Consider the following 19214-nt stretch of genomic DNA (forward strand, 5'->3'; position numbering starts at 1 on the left):
AGCCTGGGTTCCCTTCTCAGGTGCCACATTTACCCTTTGTGACTGTCACTTCCCTGCCGACTTCCTTCGAGGGCAAGTGGGTCTCACCTGGCTCCTCTTGGTGGAGAGAGGAGCTTCCTTCCCAAGGTCAGGGTCACCTGCACCTCACCCCACCTCCTCTGCTGCACCCCCACACAGCCCGTGGCCCACGTCAGTCTCATCACCTTCATCCCCTCACTTCTCAGCCAGACACTGGCCCTGCCCTGGCATCTGGTCAGGCCCCTCCCCCACCACGGTGGGCACCACCCAGGCTCAGCCCCACCAGGCAGAACAAGGGGGGCCTGGCCCGGAGGGGAGGTTGGGCTGGGGGATCTAAGAGGAGATCCTGGGTTCTCCCCAAAGTGGGGCAGGTGCCCCTGGCACCCCAAAATCCCGGCAGGGTGAAGGCAGTTTGGCTGGCAGCAGGGGCTGGCACTGCATTCCAGGGGAGAAGGAGCCCGGGGAATGGGACAGTGACTCCCAGAGGGGGGCTGCCTGGCCTCAGATCCCACCCACAGCTGGCCCCGGGGGTCCCGGCGGCTGGTGCAGCTGCGGAGAGAGCAGGTCGGGCGGGGAGGCGGGGTACTTGCTCCCAGGGTGGGCGAGGCGGTGACAGGTGCGCGTCTGCGAGGTCAGTCCAGCCGCAGACAGCCGGCGGGCAGATGGGGCAGAGGGCGGGCGCAGGTGGCACAGTGAAGCGGTGGGTGCGAGCCGGCCCCGCCCGGGACGCAGTCTCATTGAGGAGTCAACCTCGGGACATGCAGTCCTGAAAGGGAGCCACTCGCACCCCAGTTGGGTGGTTTCCAGCCTTGTCAACGTCGCCGAAAATGGAACGTCCTCCAGCTGCTCCGGCTGCCCGGCCCCTGCCTGCTTTGAGACGATAGTTAGACACTTGCGTGTGCAACGCGTGTGCGTGCCTGTGTGTCTGCATGTCGAGTGCGGCAGGGAGGGGCCAGTGGTGGACCCACGCCACGGGGGCCAGAGGCTGAGGACACACACGCGTTCACACGCAACCTCGCACACACACGCGTGCACACTCAGACACACACACTCATGCACTCACATGAACATCACACTCAGACACACACACACTCACTGTTCTCTCCCAGGTCCCAGCAGGTCTCAGGCTGGAAGATGCTGGGCTCCCGGGGCCCCACCCCCACTGCGCTGTGGCCACCGCCCTGGGATGGGGACACAGGCGCCGGCGTTGCCGGGCGATGCCTCCCACCCACCGGAGGGCACGCAGCTCGCGCCGTGCGGCTGCTCCAGATCCTCCAGCTTTTACTCACCTTGGCCCTTGGAGCCCAAACGAGAAGCGCTATTTATAGCAGCGGCATATGGCCCCGCTGGATGTGCTGCTCAGACATGTGCTGGAGGCGCGGCCAGACGCAGCGCGAGCCCCTCCCCACGGCAGGCTGCCTGCCTCTCCCAGGCCTCCCCCTGTGGTCTCCAGGACCCCTGGATGTCAGGGTTTGGGGTGCAGGGGGAACCCCGCCTCCAAGGGGACCTGGGCGGCAGCTGCTTCCAGCCCAGGGGCTGCCCTGGGAGGGGCTCCAGCTCCCCTCCCCTTTCCCTCCTGGCTACAGGCAGGAGGTGACAGCAAGAGCAGCCGTGAGTGTGTCCCCCCCCAAGAGGCGGGGACAGGCCGTCAGTCCAGGCCCCAGACGGGCACGAGCCCAGACACACTGTGGTCAGCAGTGGCCCCTCCTCGGGAGCTTCCCCGCAGCGGGGAGGACCCCCAGGCCGAGGACACGCCTGCACCTTCTCCCAGCACCTCTCGAGACCCCCTTGGAGGCAGGAACCGTGCCTGGTGCTTGCCCTGCGTCACGTCATTCAGTCCTCCCAGGGTCATTTACAGACGCGGGGACCGGAGCCCAGCGTGGGTGAGCCGCTTGCCCAGGGCACACGGCCAGCATCAGGCCAGGGCTGTGAGGTCCCAGAGTTCAAGTTCTCTGAGCCTCTGTGACCCACGAAGACCGCACCCTTGTCCTGTCCTTGCTGGTTGCCCCGCCGGCTGTCATCACAGACACAGGAAATACCGTGCGTGGGTGAATGACACGTGAAGGAATGAACACACGAGCACCAGGGGCCTGCAGCCCGGGGCCTCCTCACCAGGCAGCCGCCTCCCCTGGGGAGCTAGAAAGATAGCGAGGGGCCTCTTATTCTGGTGGGGGTATCCCCTGAGGCCCAGACACTTCCAGGGCCGAGAAACTGGGGATGCCTCCTCCCTGGGCTCCTTCCCATGAGGGGAGCACTGAGTCTCGGGACCCTCCGCAGTGGCAGAGGGACCCTCCTAGGGACGGTCCAGGGCTGCCACGGGGGGGTAGGACGCTGCCACAGGGGCCACCCAGGCTGTCTCCCAGGCACCTGCGTCTCCTCCTGCAATGCCCTTCCCTGGTCCGTCTGCCTGGACACGCTGGCCTCGCCCACTGGACTTTATTCCCAGCGAGTTGGGCTTGTGGGCACCCAGGGAATGGGCCTTCTCCGCACCCGTCTGAAGGGGAGGGGTCTGAGAGGGGCCGAGAGATCCAAGCACCCTCTATGCACGCTCCTGATCTGGAGCTAGCAAGGGGGCCAGGCCCCAGGCCCATAGGCCTCTGTCTCCCAGCCCCCCCTGGGCTGACGGGCTTGCCCTTCGAGGTCTCAGCTCCCTGCACATGAGCCCCCTCAGGAGGGAGCCCAGCCCTGTGAGCCCCTCCCCAGGGCGGGCTCCGAGACTGAGGAGGAGCCACCTCTGCCAGACCAAGCCAATCTGCGGCCTTTCAGTTCTAATTAGCATTTGCTGTGTTGTTAGGTAGATCACACACTCTGAGACTGGCCGGCCAGCGGGTGTCTCTGCAGGCCCTCCTCAACCTGGGCACAGGCCACGCTCTCCCCAAAAGGCTGCCACTCTGACCCTCAGGCTCCCTGGTTTGGGGGCCCCTCCTGGGCTTTGCTCAGGCCCCTTCTCTCTGTCCACCCAGGTCCCCAGTACAGCAAGAGCCGCAGCCAGCCTTGCTGAGCCCTTCCCTGCGCTGCACCTGTGCATTTCCTTGTGTAAGCCCCCAGGGCGCCGTGCATGGGTGGGGTCACTATGCCCCCTGCTTGGAAGAGAGAAACAGGAGGGAGGACTGGGAGCCGCTGAGGCCCAGCCCTGCGGGGAGGGGAGCAGAACGCAGGCTCGAGTGCCCAGCGCCAGGGCCTCTTACACTCGCCCCGGACCCACCCCACCGAGCTGGCATTGCTGGCCTTCCCTGCACCCCAGAGCACTCGAGGTCCTTGCCTGGGATTCTTAGGGCCAGGCACTCGGGGCCCCTGCTACAGGCTGGAGAGGGAGTGGGCTGCCCCACAGGACGGTTACCTACAGCTGCCTGACACAGCACCCAGGGCCCGGTGGCTTCCCTCAGCCCTTCCCCGCTCTCGGTTCTGTGGCCGGGGACAGGCTCAGCTGGGCCGTGCCTCTGCTCCCAGACCAGCACTTAGGAGGGGGCCACCACACCCTCCAGGCCTCCCTGCAGCCTGGGGGAAAAAAAAAAAAAAAAGCTCCTCACAGCAGGGTGTCCCTGAGCCCCAGCAGGGTGTTGGAAGTGGCTTCCCTTCCGACAGCGCCCTGGTCTCCGCAGTCTCAGGCCAGCCCAGACTCTCAGGTGCTGAGCCGGGCCCTGGTCTCTGCAGACTGGCGTGGGGGGAGGTGCAGCCATCTTTTGGAAACAGGATCTGCCCCCTGCCTCGTACTTCCATGTGAATTACTTTTCTCTCCAGTTAGAACCGCGTCTTTTGCTCATTTTGTATTCCCTGCACGCTCGCTCCCCTCCCCACGCCCGGTGTGATGTCGCCTGTCCATGCACGGACGAGCAGGCCCTGGGGGGTGGCACAGGCCTCACAGGCCTCGCCTCTTGGGTGGAGAGCTGGGCTCCCCCCCAGGCCCTCAGCAGCCCCCTCCCACCCCAGAGCCAGCCCCCCCCAATTGTCCATGTGCCAACTTGGAACCCACCAAAGAAGCTACCACCCCAGCTGTCGTGAGCTCTCCCGAAGGGGACTGCTCTGTTGTCTACCCCGACTTCGAGCTGACCCTGAATCATGAAAATCCTAAACACCTCACTGGGGGTCCCCGAGCCTGTAGAGCCCCCAGCAGCATCCTGCTTGGATGAGCTGGTGTCCACCATCCCGAGGAGGGAGGGAGAATGGCCTCGAACCCCAAACTTGCAAGGGCCATCCAAGAAATGAAACCCCACACTGATCTCACCGGTGACCAGTGGATCAAAAATCCTCCACAGGACACAAGCAAATCCAATTCCACAGACTATTAGAGAGATAATAATCTGCCATGGTTATTATAAAAAGAATTCAAAGATGGCTTAATATTAGAGAAATCTATTAATATAATACACAGGATCAGCGGGTCAGCCAAAGTGCCGCATTAATAAGGGACAAAAGGCATTTGATAAATCCAATGCCAATTTCTGATTTTAAAGTGACTGCTAAAAATAGCACTAGGAACATGCTTTCTAATCACAGTAAAGAATCTTTCTCTATTCAACAGCCAGCGTCATTCTAAATGATGAGATTTTTAATGACTCTCTTGCTTTCAAAAATTTTATTAAAAAACAACAGTGCTTTTTGTCACTGCCCAGAAATTCTGGACATAGCAATAAGACACGAAATGGAATGAAGTGGGCTGTTGATAGGAGAGAATTGTCATTATTTGCTACCAATATGATTCAAGACCTTAGAAACCCAAGAAAACCAACGGGAAAAAATAATACGAGAATTTAACATGAAGGTGCTAGGCTGGGTAGAAAACAAACATACACAAATCATCATTTTCATCTGTACCAACAACTTGTCGGAACACAAAACGAAATAAACTCACAGTGGCATCGATAAAGCCACCACCACAAAAACCCCACGGAATGCCCAGGAATAAATTTACAAGAAAAATTCAGGATCGTTATGAGACATAGAAGAAAACAAGGACAGTGAGGTGCGCCATGTTGGAATATCACCTGAACGTGATTCCGGAATTAATTTACAGGTTTACTGCAATCCTATCAGCATGTTGGTGGCAAGTTTTGAAAAGCAAGATGAGATTGTTCCAGAGGTTCATCTGAGAGAACGTCCGAACAGAAAGAGTAAAGAAATGGGGAAGGATGCCTTTCCTACTCGACGCAGGAGCTTGTTATAGGGTTACAGTGATTGAAACTGTGCTGTATTGAGCAAAGAAGAGAGGGGCGGTGCTGTCAATAGAACAGAAGAAACAGTCCCAAACAGAGGTCTCATGAGAGGGTGACTGTACGACAATTTATCGCCCAAACTGGGAGATTCTGCAAGGGAAAGGGGGCTCTACGAATGATGACACTGGGACAGCAGGCATAAGTGACAACCTTCCCAGGAAAACCATGACATATAGCTGCCCTCCTTTATAGGTGATCCCGGATTTAATGTTTGCATTAATTCATCCGGCGTACGTTTCCTACTCGGTGCTGGGAAGGGGACAGCCAGCCCCGCCCCACTGGCCGAGAGCTTTACATATAGACTGTAGCGTTTCGATGGAGAGACAGCGACCAGGCCTGCATGGTACAGGGCCACAGTGGGGCAGGTACAGGCAGCCTGGAGATTACAGAGGGGAGACCCCAGCCCCAATTCAGAGTCTGAACAGAGAAGACCGCTTAGCAGGGGAACAGTTGGGGTGGTGCGAGGGGTTAGCGTCCCTGGTGGACCACAGCCTTATAGGGCAAGGTGAGGGACGAGACACTGGCAAGGACCATCACCAAGGCCAGGTGGTGGCCCCTTTAAGACAGGTAGATTCTCTCGAGGGCACTGGGGAGCCCTGTGGGGTTGCAGAGGGAGGGGAGGAGGAGGAGAGGCTGGAGCACACTCCTGCCGGGGTGGAGATGGAGCGTGGCACATCAACCAGAGGGAATAGATTATCCGACATGTAGTGTCAGGACAATTTGTTGCCTGTTTGGGGGAGGGGAAAAATCAATTTTGATCCTTCCTCAAGCCAGAGAGATGTTTTCCGGGTGGACTGACAGCTAAATGTGAGAATTCAGACTCCGGAGACGTGAGCGGGTAGGGGCGGGAGTCCCGTCTCAGGCGCACGGAGTTCCACCACCTGCAAAGCAGGGGAAGCCGAGTCAGGGGACAAAATGTACCCCATGGGTCTGATGACGTAAGTTAAAACAGGAGTCCGGGCCCAGGCATGGCCGTGGCATTGGCTTCGCCTGCAGGCCGCGGTGGGACGATGCCGACAGATGGTTCACTAAGAGGCTGCGTGGTGCAGTTGGCAACACTGCGTTTTTATTTTCATGGCCTCAGCCGGACCCAGATGAGGCTCCTTAGCAGCCAGAACACCAGTCTCGGGGACGCAGCCGCTCCCGACAGGTGGCCGTGGGCAGTAGGAATGGCATGGCCACGTGAGAAAGGGCTGGTGGCTGGAGGAAGCCCCTGGAGGGACAGGCCTCTCGGGTGCTGACTGTGCAAATTCTCTCCCAGTGGCCTCTCCAAGTGCAGGGAGCACTCAGGGCTAGGAAGGTGATCACCTTGTGGTGTTTTGTCACAACCCCCGGTGTTGTGACAAGCCTGTGGTAACAGACAGGAGAGCCCATTTCCAACTGCGCACACACACCGGTCGCCGAGGGAACCGCACAGGCTACTCCTTGCCCAGCCTGGTCTGTCCCTTCCACCCTGGCCAGAGCCGCACTGTGGCTGTTAGGCAGGGCGTCCAGGTTCCATCCTGGCCTGTTGACATCGCTGACACCAATTAGGCTAGACTTTGCTTGGTAGTTTATGTCCCCTATTAATTTAACATTGGAGGGCTAATTGTTCATTTATAGCCTCTGCTCAGTCGGGAAGCATGCACTGATTCGATAACCATGGTGACGGCGGTGTGCGTGGGGACCTGCGTGTGCAAAGGTTTTGGCCCGGTGGGTGGGTGGCCTTGCAAATGGTCAGCACGTCTGTGCACCTGGGCCTGGCCTGGTGAGGCACAGGGAGAGGGCACTGGGCCTCAGTGTCCCCAAAGGGTCTTTCCAGCGTCTTATGGGGTCCTGTCCTCTCACCGAGCCGGTATCAAAGCTCAGAACAGGGACAGAATCCCCAAGCTCGGGATGGTCAGAAGGGGTTTCCCAGAGTTCAGGGGCTCTCGGGGGTCAGGGTGCTACTAGGAAGTGAAGAAACAGCAAATTCCTGCCTTCAGCCTCAAATCGAACATCCCTCAGAACAACTGGAGAGATTCAGGTCAGACTAAAGATAGAACTTCCTAGCTGCCAGGGTTATGAAGGTGTGATGGGAAAAGTGCCAGGCATCTTTGGACACCCAGACCCTCGCCTGGCTTAAGTGACGTGCTTTCCGATGGCAGGGGGTGGCCCAGTGTTCCTGGAGAGGGTCACATGTCATCCCTCTTCTCCAGGGGCCAGCCAGCCACCCTCACCCGCATCCCTGCCAGCACATGAGCAGGGAACCATTGCAAAGTGATTTCTCCCTCCACCGGCACCATACATCATGTTTTTTAATTTAAAAGATGCCCGGTGGAAGCATAACAGACCATTAAATGTTTGGGTCTCTAATTAACTCCAGAGCAGCCTGGTGCTCGGGCCACAGGGAGGAGGGGCAGAGTGAGTCCACGTCAACCCGTCAACCCGGGAGGCAGCACCCCAGCCTGGGCCCAGAGCACTCCCCGCTCCCGCCTTCCAGGGGCGGCACTGGGCGGGGCTGCCTCACACAGGCCTGGGCCAGCCCCCAGCCCCGCCAGCCTTGGAAGTTCTGGGGTGGGCAGGAGTCTGCGTTTTTCACAAGCAGCGTTTGGGAAAGTCTCCATTTCCTGGCTGGACTTCCCACCTGAGCCCTGTTCTCCAATCTGTCTAATGGGGGCTGCGTATACAGCAGGCACTCAATACAGGTGGACCGTGGAGGAAAGAGGAGGTGTCCTCCATTTGCACACTGGCAGAGTGTCCTACTCTGGGCGGGCAGGGCGAGCCCCTGAGGTGTATTGGGAGTCACGGGAACTGCCAAGGTCACATGGCAAGGTCATCTGGCACTCAGCCCCTTCGACCTTCCCCAGTGCCCTCTGAATCCTCGTGGGGCGGGCCCAGCGCAGGCACTGGTTCCCTTTGCCCTAGCCCTGGCCCAGCCTCCCAGAGGACAAGGCCAGGGCCAGCTGGGGTCAGGGGCCAGCCAGACCCAACCCTGCGGCCAAGTCCAGAGGAGCGGTGGTGAGTCAGCACTCCTTGCCCCCCCTGCCCCGCCCCCCAGACCAAGGGAGGAAGCAGGGAACAGAGTCATGAGAGCACCAGCGGCTGTGCTGAAGTGCAACCCACCAGGTGCATCCTGTGAGTCGGCTGGGTCTACCCACAGTGCCTGGCGCTGGCCTCCTCCCCCCCGCCCAAGGCCAAGGCTCTACAGAGCACCCACCTGTGCCAGGCAACACACCAGAGCCTTAAATGACTGGGTCTGCATCCCCGTAACCCTGGGTGACCTCACAGTCTTCTGTGTTACTCAGTTCAGAGAGGTTAAGTGACGTGCCCAAGGTCACACAGCCAGCGCAGGAAGGACCCAACACTCACATCCTGGCCCAAGATGGTTTTGTGTCCTCGAAGCAGCAAGTGGACAGGCTGGCCACCCACCTGCTCTTGGCTGGGCCAGGTCAGAGCCATCAGGCCTCGTGGCCCCGACACCCTGGCTGCCCTGATGTGCCCACCACGGCCCTCGGGCGCTGTGGCAGAGCCCAAGGAGGCAGGTTCTGGCGAGAGCCGAGCCGCAGAGGCCAGCAAGCGTCAGCAGTGAACATGATCTACCGGCAAAACATTGGAAAGATGAAAAGTGATTGATCTATAACTTCCACCCATCTCCCCGCCTCCCCCACGCACCTGGCCCTCGGCCCACGTCCCCCCAGGAGGCGGAAAGTCTGCTCCATCAGCAAAATCCTCCCTCCAGCCCTGGCCCGAGCCCCAGACCAGCCTTGGCCTCTGGTCTGCGCTAAATGATCGAAGAGAAGAACAATATTTTTATACAGATGCGCTCCCGTCCCAGCACGGCTGCTGTGATTATGCAAATCCGGTCATAAGAAGTTTAAAAGCCTGGAACCGCCATATTTCTCTATTTCATTAACGGTGACACAGGCTGCAGAGTTGACGTGACAGAAGGAACCTGATGCCAGCCTCACGCGTGCCGTCCCGGCTGTCCCCGGGGCGACAGGGGTGCTCTCTGCGGGGGAGGCGTGTGTTATGAGGGTTCCAGCCGGGGAGACACGAGGGAGGCCCTGCTCATCTCATGATCAAAAGAGTCCTTGGAGGCAGCTGTTTCAACAATTTCACGTTACAAGTGGGGAAACTGAGGCCAGGAGGCGGGAATTGAAGACCGAGGTTCTGCTTAGGCTTGGTCCTGGCCTCTCCCCCTGAGCCCAATTAATTCTCCCGACCACTTCAGTGTCTGGAGGGAGAGGATGTCCCAGGTGCAGCGCCACGATCGCTCCTCCCGCCCCGCTGGAGCAGGGAAGCCCAGAGACGGGAGGTGGTCACAGCAGAGACCACGCTCCTCTCCTGGTTTGAGCCCTCCCACCCAGCCCCCTTCTCCTGCCCGGCATCGCCTGCCACTGCCTGCACCCCACACTCCTGCAGAGGGGCCGCACACACCCTCTCTGCTTGGGATGCCCATTACCTGTTTGTCTAACAAACTCCTACTCATCCGCTAGGACCCTTCGAGCAGCAGCTCCTGCTGAAGCCTTGCTGGCTGCATCCTGAACACCTCCCTAGCTCGGCTCAGGCCCTCTTTCCCTGCTGGTCTTCCCACGAGTCCCTAGTTTCCGGTGCTGGAAGCTCATCTGCAGTGGACAGAGCAGGAGCGTGGATCAGGATGTGAACCCAGGCTCCTGCCACCCGGGCTCGTGCACAGAGCAGGGAGTCGGCCGGTTGGTCCCCTGGCCCCGTGCTCTCGCGGGCCGTGCTCGTGTCTGGGTCCTGTCTGCAGCCCTCGGGGTGTTGGCCCCACTCCCAAGTGCTGAGTGACTCACCCTCCGCCCAGCCAGGCCAGAGTGCTTCTTTAGGAAAGTCAAATTCGGGTCATACCCTGGGTCTTTTTGAATGTCCCCTCTGCTGTCCAGGGTCCTGGAAGTGGCCAGGTCATTCTGCTAGGACCATTCCAGCTTATAGCCCTCCACCCAGCCCAGCCCTCTGCACTTGCCCATTTGAACACTCCTGGTGACAGGGAGCTCACCACCCCCTCTCATTGAACAGTCACCTGCAGTCAGCTCCTGGGCCCCCCGCATGCCCCGTCCTCCAGAGGCCAGAGATGGCCCCACCCCAGCCTCCACTCTCCGGACTAACCCGACCCTAACAGACATTTCCCAGGGAGTCTGGCCTCTCAAATCTAACCCTCTTCTCCCTTCTCGGGGGTTCCATGTCTGTCCCCACATCTGCACACCTGTGAACCGGATGTACTGCCCGCCCCTCCTGACACCCCCAGGCCCCGTCCCTGGGAGGCAGAGCTGTCTTGAGTGGGCAGCTCTGGGCTGGACCCAACGCCAGCGGCAAGCTGGTGTTTGGGAGCAGCCACAGGCCTGGGGAGGGGGCATTTCTACTCCCCTTGACCGACGAGAACTCTGAGCTGAAGCCCCAGCCGGTGCCCAGTGTGGCCTGAATCTGTCCCCTCCCATGTGTGGGCGAGCTCTGGCCCTGGGCCGTCACGGCAGTGACGAGGACACACGGCTCTGGCACGCATGGCGGCAGGAGATCAAATATGAATTAAAAAGTGAACAAACAAGAGCACCTGGGGGAGGTGGGTGCTGGGCTGAGAGTGGGTGGGCGGCTGGGAGCGGGGAGGGCTCTGGGCGGAGCCGTGGAGCTGTGGAAGCAGGAAGGGGCTGGAGCTTTCTGGACAGAGGGAACGGCCAACGCAGGGCCCCGTGGCCAGGATGGGGTGCACTGGGTGGGGGGGCAGGGAGGTGACATGAGAAGTAGGCAGAGGCCAGGGCAGGGGCCCGCAAGGGTGTCCTCGAAGCTGGGGCCAGGACCCCTTGAGGTCCCCCTGGCCGTGGAGGGGAGAATGCTCGTGGGTGCCAGGAGCGGGTCGGGCACCACTGGCCCTGTCCCAGCAGGAGGTGGGGTGGCCACGGCGGGAGGGAGGGACACGGATTCAGATTTCTCTGGAAGTGCCAGTGTCAGGGTGGGGACCAGAGGGGTCGAGGCTGCCCCGTGGACTTTTGATGGAGGAACGTGGACAGAGAGGCGGGAGGAGCCCGGGGGGGGCACGGCCTCGGAGCACAGAGCCAGGAGCGCAGCAGGGTTCAGCCATGGAGACGGGACCACCGTGCAGTGCTGGGGGGAGGAGGTGGCCGAGGGGCCGGTGGCCGTGGACAGGTAGGGGTCGGGCAGGAGCGGGGGATGGGAGTGGCGGCTGGGAAATCCAGAGGAGAACCCGCTTCAGGAAGGAGCGGGCGGCTGCGTGGGCCAAGTGTGCCGAGAGGCAAGTCAGATAAAAATAGGATGTGCCCTGTGGAGCTGGCAGGATGGAGGTCGCCAGCGACCTTGGCGGGAGCCAGCCCAGAGGGCGGAGGATGGACATGGAGGACAAAGTGAGGAGGGGCCGCCGGCTCAAGGACGCTCACCGTGATGGGGAAGGGAGAGATGGGCAGGGGGCATTCAGGTCAGGTGTGTTTATGGAAGGTTCTAGAATGACGAGGCCCAATATAACAGCCTCCAGCCCCGTTTCTGGCGCTCGGTAGCCACACGTGACCAGCGGCCACCCTGCTGGTGGCACATAGGCAGAGCCTCTCACCCTCCCATTGAGTCCCCTGGGCACCCGGCCACTCACGGCACGGCTGTGTTTGGACAGGGTCGAAGTCGCAGGAAGGTGGGGAGACAGAATGACCCAGGACATGTCAGGAGATCAAGGGATGGCATGGTGGTCGTGGGGTGACAGTGGCACCAGCCTCTGTGTGTCCCTGACACATGAGGCCCAGGGCCCCAGGGAGCAGCTGTGGGTTGAGGGGAATCTCAGACCTGGGGAGCAGCCCCTGGGGGTGCCCTGGAGGACCCACGCCCCCCCGGGACCTGCAGCCTCCTCCTGCTGGAGGCCCAGAGCCTGGGGTGCAGGGGGGCTGGGGAGGGGCGCAGGGCTGGGGCCTGGTCTGCCGCAGGGGAGCACAAGGACACTTGCCGACCCCCCGCAGCTGTCCCCTGTGCCAGGCCCGTGCACTCTGCCCTCTCGGGCCCCCAGACCCCACCTCCCGCAGCACCCCTGTGGCCTGCCTCCACCCCAGCCCTGACAGGCATGGGCCTCACTCACTGTGTGGCCTTGCGCAAGTCTGTCTCTGTCTGGGGCTTAGTTTCCCCATCGTAAAGTGAGCTGTGAAACAAGAACGTTGGGGTTCCCTCAAGGCTGGGGCTGTGGGGGCTGTGGAGGGGCCAAGGCAGGTCTCCCCTGAGGGAGGCACTCAAGGGGTGTCAGCCACATGGGTGAGGACAGCCACCAGATTCAGGCCCACCGGCTAGCAGGTGTGCACACCGGGGGATCTGGTGGGGTGGGGGGCCAGGCTGTGGGTGGGGAGGGGGACTCTGACCTGCAGGCCTGGCACCTGCTCACCCAGGTCCAGGGCAGCTGTCAGCCCAGAGGGAGCCGCAGGCTGCGGACGGGCCCTGCCTCCCTCGTCACACAGGCAGTCCAGCCCCATGGAGGAGGTTCCAGCACAGGCGGGGGCGGGGCTCCCAGCACCACTCACAGGGCACCCAGCTCGAGACCCGGATTCCTAGACTGTCTCACGGGGGCCTGTAGTGGCAACAAAAAGGGCCAGGAGGTGGGGTGGGGGGAGAGACTGGGGGGACGCAGTGCCTGAGGGGCCTCAGAGGTGCCAGCCAGCCACCTACTTAGGCAGGGAAGGTCCCCACAGCGCTGACAACACACGGGGGACACCCCAGGGGATGTGGAGCTGCACCTGTGTCTCCCGCACCAGCCTACGCCTGGCTGTCCCATCAGGGCACTCATGGCCACAGCAGACACAGCCTGTGCCCAGCGCCCACCAGCACACGCCTGCACGCAGACCTGTGCATGGGGCAGAGCTGGCGTGACACACACATGTGCACACAGGCACAGAGCCTGGCACGTGTGTACGAGGACCCATGTGCGCAAACACGTGTGTAGGTGTTCGTGCACACAAACGCGTGTGAACCCCATGTGCAACCGCAGCCCTCAGAGCCGCGGGTCAGCGTAGCCGCGGCTGGGGAGTCCCTCCCGGCGGCGCCTGTGGTAAGGGCTTGTTCGGCCCTGTAATCCTCCTTACCTTGACTTTGGGTTATTTTGAGCAGGAGATTAAGGTGATTACAGTCGTGGCTGAGGCGCCACGCTTCTTACACGCCTCCTGTGCGACAGCCGGTCCAGGCCCTCCCGGGGGCTGCCGCCCACCTCTGCCTGAGGCCGGGCTCTGCAGGGCCGGCCACCTAGGTCACAGGCTGTCGGGCACCGTGGAGGGAGGTGGTGGAGGCAGTGCTGGGTGGCCGCAGGTGCTTGCCGCCACGGGGTGGTGACAGAGAGAAGCACTCCCCCACGAGTGTGGCACTTACGTCACACCCAGGCTGCATGAGGACCCCCGTCCCCCTTGGCGTCCGCACGGGCTCCCAGGCCTGCCCCATCCTGCGGGAGCCGTCCCTGGGTGTCCAGCCCTGCCAGGCGTCCCACAGGGGTTGGGAGCGGCACCCGGGCCCCCAGGACCTCTCCGCAGCCCCACCCCAGCTGGCTGCTCCTCTGTCTGTAAATCAGAAATAGACTCTTCTCCGGGAGCCACAGGAAAATTGTTCTTTATGAAGTTTCCAAAGGGGGTAAAAATCCATTTCGCATCATTATATTTTTTTCTCCCAGTTTAAACCGCCTCAGTGCAGACTAGTTGCCAACATCAATATCAGTGAAATACACTCGGCTGGCCGCCTGCCAGGCCACAGGGCGGTCACAGAGGCTGCTGTAAATCCAAACATCAGCACGCACACGCACGCCCATTTCTCCGTCCTGCAGGAGAGACACGGGCAGGAGGAGGGGCCCCCCAGGCTCCCCAGACACAACCCCAGCCTTGCCTGCGGGTCCCCCTGCCTGGGGGCTCCCTCCCTGCTGCCCGACAGTCACATCCTTGGGCAGGTGCCCAGCAGGCACTCGGGACAAAGGAGGCACAGCCCTGCACTGGAGACGCTTATGGCCTGGGGACCCGAGGGACAGAGCAGAAGATGATCTCGCACAATCTCGGGGGGAAGGGGAGGAGTCCCATCCCCCGGGGATCGCAGATCTGTCCTTATCCCAGCCCAGGGAGGACGCGCAGAGAGTCCTCCCCCGAAGGAGGCTGCGGGGCTACACTAGGGTGAGGCGGTGACAGGTCCACATGCCCGCCTCCAAGTAGACACCTCAGAGACCATCCAACTGGCTCATTTGGGGAAACTGAGGCCCAGAGTGGGTGTGGCATGCCCAGGCCACACTGCAGGAGAGCTCAGTCCCGAGTCCCTGGCCAGGCCGGAATACGTCCCTCTGAGAGGGCTGGAGGGGACCTGAGCTCCGGAAGGATCCTCTGCCATGGGGGAGGACACGTGTGTGGGTGCCCAGGGCTCCCTGCAGGCGGCTCTGAGGGCGCTGTGGCCAGGCCCCCGGGAGCAGAAATGCCATCCTGACCCTCCAGGCACAGGGAGTGCCCAGCAAGGTCTTTCACATGAGTGTCCCGGCTGGAGCAGCTCTGTCACTCGTGGGTCTCACCCCCCCACCCTGCCCCGCCTGTTTCCTCATCCAGCCAGGGCTGTGCTGAGTGTGAGACGGGCTACCCGGGTCTCCATTTTGCACGATCACCAGACCTGGCAAGCAGGTATGTCATGTGCACTTTGCAGATGAGGAAACTGAGGCCAGAGTCCTGCCCTGTGTCAGGCCCCCAGGGTTCCTCTGAGGGAGGGGTACTCTTTCCCTGAGTTTTGCAAGAGGCTCAGAGGGGCTCGGCTGAGCTAGGGCTTGGGCCACACCTAAACTCTGGACCTGGACAGCCGCAGTCTCCTGACCGCTTTCTTCTCCTTTGTCTTGCAGCGGGAACGCTGGGCAGGAGGAGCTGGTGGCGCTGTCCAGACACCAGGCCCGGGGAAGGAGGCCTTGGCCCCCTCAGCACTGGGGCGGAAGAAGAACGGTGGCTGGCCGTGAAGGAGGCGCCCTCCCTCCCCGCGCTCCGGCTTGCGGCCATGCAGTTTGGGACAGGACACCCCTGAGAGCGCAGGCACCTCCCCCTCCCGCCCCTCTGTCCTGCTGGGGGCTGCTGCCAGCCTCCCACCCAGTCCCCCGGGCAGGCTGAGCGGGGTCTCCCTCGAGGGGCGGTCCCGATGGCCGGGCGCGGGTGGGGTGCCCTGTGGGTGTGCGTGGCGGCCGCTGCCCTGCTGCACGCGGGGGGGGTGGCCCGCGGAGACTGCTGGCTGATCGAGGGCGACAAGGGCTTCGTGTGGCTGGCCATCTGCAGCCAGAACCAGCCGCCTTACGAGGCCATCCCGCAGCAGATCAACAGCACCATCGTGGACCTGCGGCTCAACGAGAACCGCATCCGCAGCGTGCAGTACGCCTCGCTGAGCCGCTTCGGCAACCTCACGTACCTCAACCTCACCAAGAACGAGATCGGCTACATCGAGGACGGGGCCTTCTCCGGCCAGTTCAACCTGCAGGTGCTGCAGCTGGGCTACAACCGGCTGCGCAACCTGACGGAGGGCATGCTCCGCGGCCTGGGCAAGCTGGAGTACCTGTACCTGCAGGCCAACCTCATCGAGGTGGTCATGGCCAGCAGCTTCTGGGAGTGCCCCAACATCGTCAACATCGACCTGTCCATGAACCGCATCCAGCAGCTGAGCAGCGGCACCTTCGCGGGCCTGGCCAAGCTGTCCGTGTGCGAGCTGTACAGCAACCCCTTCTACTGCTCCTGCGAGCTGCTGGGCTTCCTGCGCTGGCTGGCGGCCTTCACCAACGCCACGCAGACCTACGACCGCATGCAGTGCGAGTCGCCACCCGTCTACTCCGGCTACTTCCTCCTGGGCCAGGGCCGCCACGGCCACCGCAGCATCCTCAGCAAACTGCAGTCCGTCTGCACCGAGGACTCCTACGTGGCCGAAGTGGTGGGGCCCCGCCCGGTGCCGGGCCGTTCACAGCCGGGCCGCTCACCGCCCCCTCCGCCGCCAGAGCCCAGCGACTTGCCCTGCGCCGACGATGAGTGCTTCTCTGGGGACGGCACCACACCGCTGGTGGCCCTGCCCACGCTGGCCACCCAGGCCGAGGCCCGTCCCCTCATGAAGGTCAAGCAACTGACGCAGAACTCGGCCACCATCACCGTCCAGCTGCCCAGCCCGTTCAACCGCATGTACACCCTGGAGCACTTCAACAACAGCAAGCCGTCCACCGTGTCCAGGCTGACCAAGGCGCAGGAGGAGATCCGCCTGACCAACCTGTACACGCTCACCAACTACACCTACTGCGTGGTGTCCAGCAGCTCGGGGCTGCTGCACAACCACACCTGCCTCACCATCTGCCTGCCCAAGCCGCCCAGCCCGCCGGGCCCCGCGCCCAGCCCCTCCACGGCCACCCACTACATCATGACCATCCTGGGCTGCCTCTTCGGCATGGTGCTGGTGCTGGGCGCCGTGTACCACTGCCTGCGCAGGCGGCGGCGCCAGGAGGAGAAGCACAAGAAGGCGGCCTCCGCGGCCGCGGCCGGCAGCCTGAAAAAGACCATCATCGAGCTCAGGTACGGGCCGGAGATGGAGGCGCCCGGCCTGGCCCCGCTGTCCCAGGGCCCGCTGCTGGGCCCCGAGGCTGTGACCCGCATCCCGTACCTGCCGGCAGCCGCCAGCGATGTGGAGCCGTACAAGCTGGTGGAGGGTGGCGAGACGCCCAAAGCCACCAAGGGCAACTACATCGAGGTGCGCACAGGGGAGCAGCCGGAACGCAGGGACTGTGAGAAGGGCCGGCAGGGTCCCGATGGCCAGACCTCGGTGACCGAAATCTCCACCATCGCCAAGGAGGTGGACAAGGTCAACCAGATCATCAACAACTGCATCGACGCCCTCAAGTCTGAGTCCACCTCCTTCCAGGGCAAGTCCGGGGCCGTGTCCACGGCGGAGCCGCAGCTGGTGCTGCTGTCCGAGCCGCTGGCGGGCAAGCACGGCTTCCTGTCGCCGCCCTTCAAGGACGCGTTCGGCCACGGCCTGCAGCGGCACCACAGCGTGGAGGCGGCCGGGCCCCCGCGCGCCGGCAGCTCCGCAGGCGGCTCCGTGCGCAGCCCCCGCCCCTTCCGCGCCGAGGCCGCCGGCGCGCACAAAGCCGCGGGCGCGGAGGCCAAGTACGTGGAGAAGAGCTCGCCGGGGGCCGACGCCATCCTCACGGTGACGCCCGCGGCCGCCGTGCTGCGGGCCGAGGCGGAGAAGGGCCGCGCGTACGGCGAGCACCGGCACTCGTACCCCGGCTCCCACCCCGAGCCGCCCGCGCCGCCCGTGCCCCCGCCGCCGCTCGAGGGCCTGGGCGGCCGCAAGGCGTCCATCCTGGAGCCGCTGACGCGGCCGCGGCCGCGCGACCTGGCCTACTCGCAGCTGTCCCCGCAGTACCACAACCTGAGCTACACCTCCAGCCCCGAGTACACCTGCCGGGCGTCCCAGAGCATCTGGGAGCGCTTCAGACTGAGCCGCCGGCGGCACAAGGACGACGAGGAGTTCATGGCTGCGGGCCACGCCCTGCGCAAGAAGGTCCAGTTCGCCAAGGACGAGGACCTGCACGACATCCTGGACTACTGGAAGGGCGTGTCCGCCCAGCACAAGTCCTGAGCCCCCGCGCCCGCCCCTTGCCCGAAACTCGTGATGCCCTTGGACCAAAAAGGATACAAGATCCACCGCAGCTATTTGTAACCCAGAGACTGTCACCAGGAACCCACACGCACACACACGGTGGCCGCCCGGGCCAGCGGGCCCTGCAGGGACAGCAGGGGGCCGGTTGACAATGCCAAGAAACCATCCTGGCACTGGTGGGACCCGCCCCACCTGTGCGCGCAGCATACACACACACACACACACACACACACACACACACGCGCGCGCGCACATATACATGCACACACGCACACACACACACGCACACACAGGACTCGGAAAACTGTGTCTTAGGGCTGGGGGTGGGGGGGATTTTTTTCCATTATCTTTCCTTTTTTGATTCTCTGCCTTTTTTGTTTTTGCCTCTTTATTTTCTTCCTTTTTTAAAAAAAATAATAAAAGTTGAGTTCTTTTAAAAAGACATAAAACACCCTCCCTGGGGGCCGTGGCCGGTGTAGCAACCTTGGCCCGGCGGTGGTCTCCTCATCCCGTTACCTCCTGTGAGTCCTCTGTCAAGCCGTCTTCGTGGCGCCTCCGGAGTCCGCCACCGAGGAGGAGCAGAGTGAATGCACCAGCGTGGCCCCAGGGCCGCGTCTTGGAGCCCTGCGGACTCTGGACTGGGGGCGGAGGCTGTGCCTGGGGAGGGGTGAGGTGGCCAGCAGGGGCAGGGGTGGGATATGGCCCCAGCCCAGTCCCCGTTGTACATTGTAGTCGTTCTATTGTACAGAAAAGAAATATTTCTATATTTGCAATGTTTGCTGTAAAATGAGAAAGAAAAAAAAAGATGATGTCTACTAAAAAAAAAAAAACAATCTGCAAAGGAAGAAAACCCGAATACTTGTTTGATCCCCTCCTTCCCGACATCAGGCTGTGGGTTTCAGGGAAAGATTTGGGGTGTCTTTTATGGTTTTATTGATTTTGGGCACACGAGAGGGACCAAGGTGCTGAGGCTGCCCGTGCGAGTCTGACTGTGCGTGTTACCGTGTGAGTCTGACTGTGCGTGTTACCATGCGTGTGCAGAACCCACAGCCGAGTGGTTGACGGCAGGGGGGCGGCGGGGAGTGGGTGTGAGCTGAGCGGTTGGAGTGTGTCCGTGTGGGGGTGGGCTCCCTGCAATGGGACCCCCAGAGCTGCAGCCCAGAGCCGACCTTCTCAGCCCCTCCACCTGCACCTCGCCCACCCAGGCCTCCAGGCAGCCTGCCCTGGTGTGACCCCAAATTCCGAGTGAATAAGTGGTTGGAGTTCTTGTAGGAACAGCACCAGGCTGTTCAAATCCCGCCCTACCACCGGAGCCAGAGCGAGACTTTGAGGAAGAGACTCCATTTCCAAGCCCTCAAGCCCACTCCAGGGACCCCCCACCCCCACCCCCTGCAG

General features: G+C 62.1%; 1 protein-coding gene across 1 annotated transcript; it reads left to right on the plus strand.

The window, feature by feature from the left end:
• Nucleotides 1–15323: 15323 nt before the first annotated feature.
• Nucleotides 15324–18060, plus strand: ELFN1 (extracellular leucine rich repeat and fibronectin type III domain containing 1). Its single transcript, XM_045542988.1, has one exon. It carries the CDS (start codon nucleotides 15324–15326, stop codon nucleotides 17796–17798), a length of 2475 nt encoding a protein of 824 aa, XP_045398944.1. The 3' UTR covers nucleotides 17799–18060.
• The last annotated feature ends 1154 nt before the right edge of the window (nucleotides 18061–19214 follow it).

This window comes from Lemur catta, chromosome 2, assembly GCF_020740605.2.
Source record: "Lemur catta isolate mLemCat1 chromosome 2, mLemCat1.pri, whole genome shotgun sequence".
NCBI classification, from domain to species: domain Eukaryota; kingdom Metazoa; phylum Chordata; class Mammalia; order Primates; family Lemuridae; genus Lemur; species Lemur catta.

Bases quoted from the DNA above. Each gene is read 5' to 3' on its own strand.
- ELFN1 (XM_045542988.1), top strand. From the start codon at position 15,324: ATGGCCGGGCGCGGGTGGGGTGCCCTGTGGGTGTGCGTGGCGGCCGCT.